The 2529-nt window shown below is 56.5% G+C and overlaps 1 protein-coding gene across 1 annotated transcript; it reads right to left on the minus strand.

The window, feature by feature from the left end:
* Positions 1–855: 855 nt before the first annotated feature.
* Positions 856–1640, minus strand: LOC123140733 (uncharacterized). Its single transcript, XM_044560016.1, has one exon. The coding sequence runs from the start codon at positions 1583–1585 to the stop codon at positions 1091–1093; it is 495 nt and encodes a 164-aa protein (XP_044415951.1). The 5' UTR covers positions 1586–1640; the 3' UTR covers positions 856–1090.
* Between the last annotated feature and the right edge of the window lie 889 nt (positions 1641–2529).

The following is a 2529-nucleotide window of genomic DNA, read 5'->3' on the forward strand; positions in this document are numbered from 1 at the left end:
TCAGCGAATCCAGCCATAGTTAACTCAGGAAATTGCCTATAATTAGGTTTTTGGATTGTTGGAATATTAGGCAAGTTCATGATTAATTCCAGTAAATAATTCATGACTAGAAGAGATACTAGCATGCAATAATCTAGCAAACTAGAAGAACAGCAAGACATGCATAACAGCAGCAAACACGTAACAATAGCTGTAGAAACAGACATGAACAGAGGATGTTGGACGTACTGATCGTTAGCTATTATGGGTGCGACAGTGTTGATGACGATGTTGGCGACGATCTGCTGCTGACGGCGATGAATACGACGATGAGTAGCACCGCCCGACTTGGACGGAAGACGACCCGTGATGACGAATTTGAGCAGTCGCGCACAGCGCTTCCCAAAACCTAATTCGTCCTCTCCCGGTGCAGGATCGCAAAGACGAACGGTTCCGGAGACCTGCTCTCCCACGCGCCGATGCACGCCGGCGTTTGGGATGGAGTAGACTACGATGGCGGCGCAAGTTGTGAGATGAGGCAAAACCCTAGGTGTTTTTCGGTGTGTCTCTGGCCGCAGCCGGTAGCTGTATATATATTAGGACCAGAGGCGGTATTGTGTCGCGACCACAATCCCAAACCGACTCGGTTTCTAATTCGTATACTTACCGGACAAGAAATCAAAAACTTGTCTGCCAAGACATAAAAATAAAACGGCAAAAGGAAGCTGCGCTCCTGCAAGAAGACGGACCATTCACGCGCATGTCGCATGTACGCCTCGCCACGGCCCGGCGAGGCGAGCGAGCACGCGCGTGTGGTTTTCCCTTTCTCTTCTCACACACCACTTAGAGTGGTGGAGAGAACTCACTATATAAACAGGTCCAACTCTTCTTCAACTTCCGGGGTGAGACTAAACTTAGCACCACCACTTGCCATTTTACACATGGGCTTTGAGATTTCAGAAATTGCTATGGACCTAGCCCATTAATTCTAACAGTTACAACCTCGTCGGAACACACAATAAGATTAACCGGCAATAGCTGCAGCTGCAACATTAAACAGTAGTAGCTAGTAAGTGCAGCAAGCAGCTAGGTTCGTAGGCGGTCGGTGGACCTATGGGTTGTAGTAGACGATCTTGATCTCGGTGACGCCGTGGCAGTTGCCGCCGGGGACGGAATGCTCGAAGCAGTGGTTGCCGGTGTCGCACCCAGCGGTGGGGCAGTGGCCCTGCAGCGGGCTGCCGTGCGGGGTGACGGAGACACGGACGGGCATGCTGGCCTGGTTGGTGCTCACCTCGTAGTACGCCCCGCCCTCGTGGTCCATGTGGAACTCGGCCACGGCGGCGCCCTGCGCCGACACGCTCCCCGTCCACGCGCACACGTCGAACGACTCGTGCTTCCCGCTGGGGAGCAGATACCCGTTGGGGAAGAGCGCCTTGCTGTTGGAGCGCGCCTCGATGCCCAGGTTCAGGTCGTGGCCGCATAGGTTCTGCACCGTCACCTTGTGGCCGTTGCAGGAGCCTTGGCCGGCGGCGGTCATGGCCGTCGCGCACAGAGCCACGAACACGAGCAGCAGGAGGGCCAGGGGCTTGGTGGACGCCATCGCCATGGCTTGGAGGATTAGGGCGTCGAGGAAGGAGAGAGGCTGGCAGTACGCAATGGTTTGGGCTGAGGTTTATGGCTCAGGGTTGTGTGGGTATTTATAGGTTGATGAGGGCTTTGGCACCAAGGTTCGAGAGTGTAGGGCGTTGCTAATTCATTTTGGACGACAGTGCTGCAGGCCAAAGGTTTGGCGCCGATTGATTTTCGTTCGCGGCGTGGCTTGTTCTGGTATTCAACCAAACACGCCTAATTTTAGGTCGTGTAGAGAAGAAGACTGCTCATCGGCTGTTATTCGTGCAGTGAGACGGAGCATGAAGCATCTCTCCGTACGTAAAGCCGGCCAGCACGGCACGAGCTTTGCCTCCCCAAGAAACAGGACGCATAGGACACGGCCTAGTGCAGGGCAGGTTTTGCGACCCCATGGTACGTAGCTTTTGTTTACCGATCGATCCTTTGCCTGAACACATGAGCTGCCTAAGAGCATCTCCCCCCAAGCCACTTTTTAGACGCCGGTGGACAAAAAACGCCCCACTCGGATCCCAGGACCTCACTTTTCGCCGGTTTAGACAAAAAATACAGCCGACGCGCGCAGCCCACACCCAGGCCATTGGGGGGCATCTGGGGACACCGGCGCTTTTGCTTAACCAATCAAATTGGCCCACGTCAGCCACCCACCCCCCCTCTCTCTCCTCTCCTCTCCTCCTCTCTCTCCTCTCTTTTCCCTTTCCTTCTGCCTACCCGCCGCATGGGAGTCTGGAGAGGACGCTGCACAACGAGCTGCACGGGGAGGAGCCGTCGCCGGAGCTCGCACCCGCCGCGCGTGGCCGGGGCGGAGCTCGCCCACGCCCGCCGGGACCTGGCCGGTGCGGAGATCTCGCCCGCGCCCGCCTCTGCGTGGCCAGGGCAGAGCTCGCCAGCGCAAGCCGGGGTGTGGCCGGGGCAGCCCACGCT

The sequence above is a fragment of the Triticum aestivum genome, chromosome 6D, assembly GCF_018294505.1.
Source record: "Triticum aestivum cultivar Chinese Spring chromosome 6D, IWGSC CS RefSeq v2.1, whole genome shotgun sequence".
Classification (NCBI taxonomy): Eukaryota; Viridiplantae; Streptophyta; class Magnoliopsida; order Poales; family Poaceae; genus Triticum; species Triticum aestivum.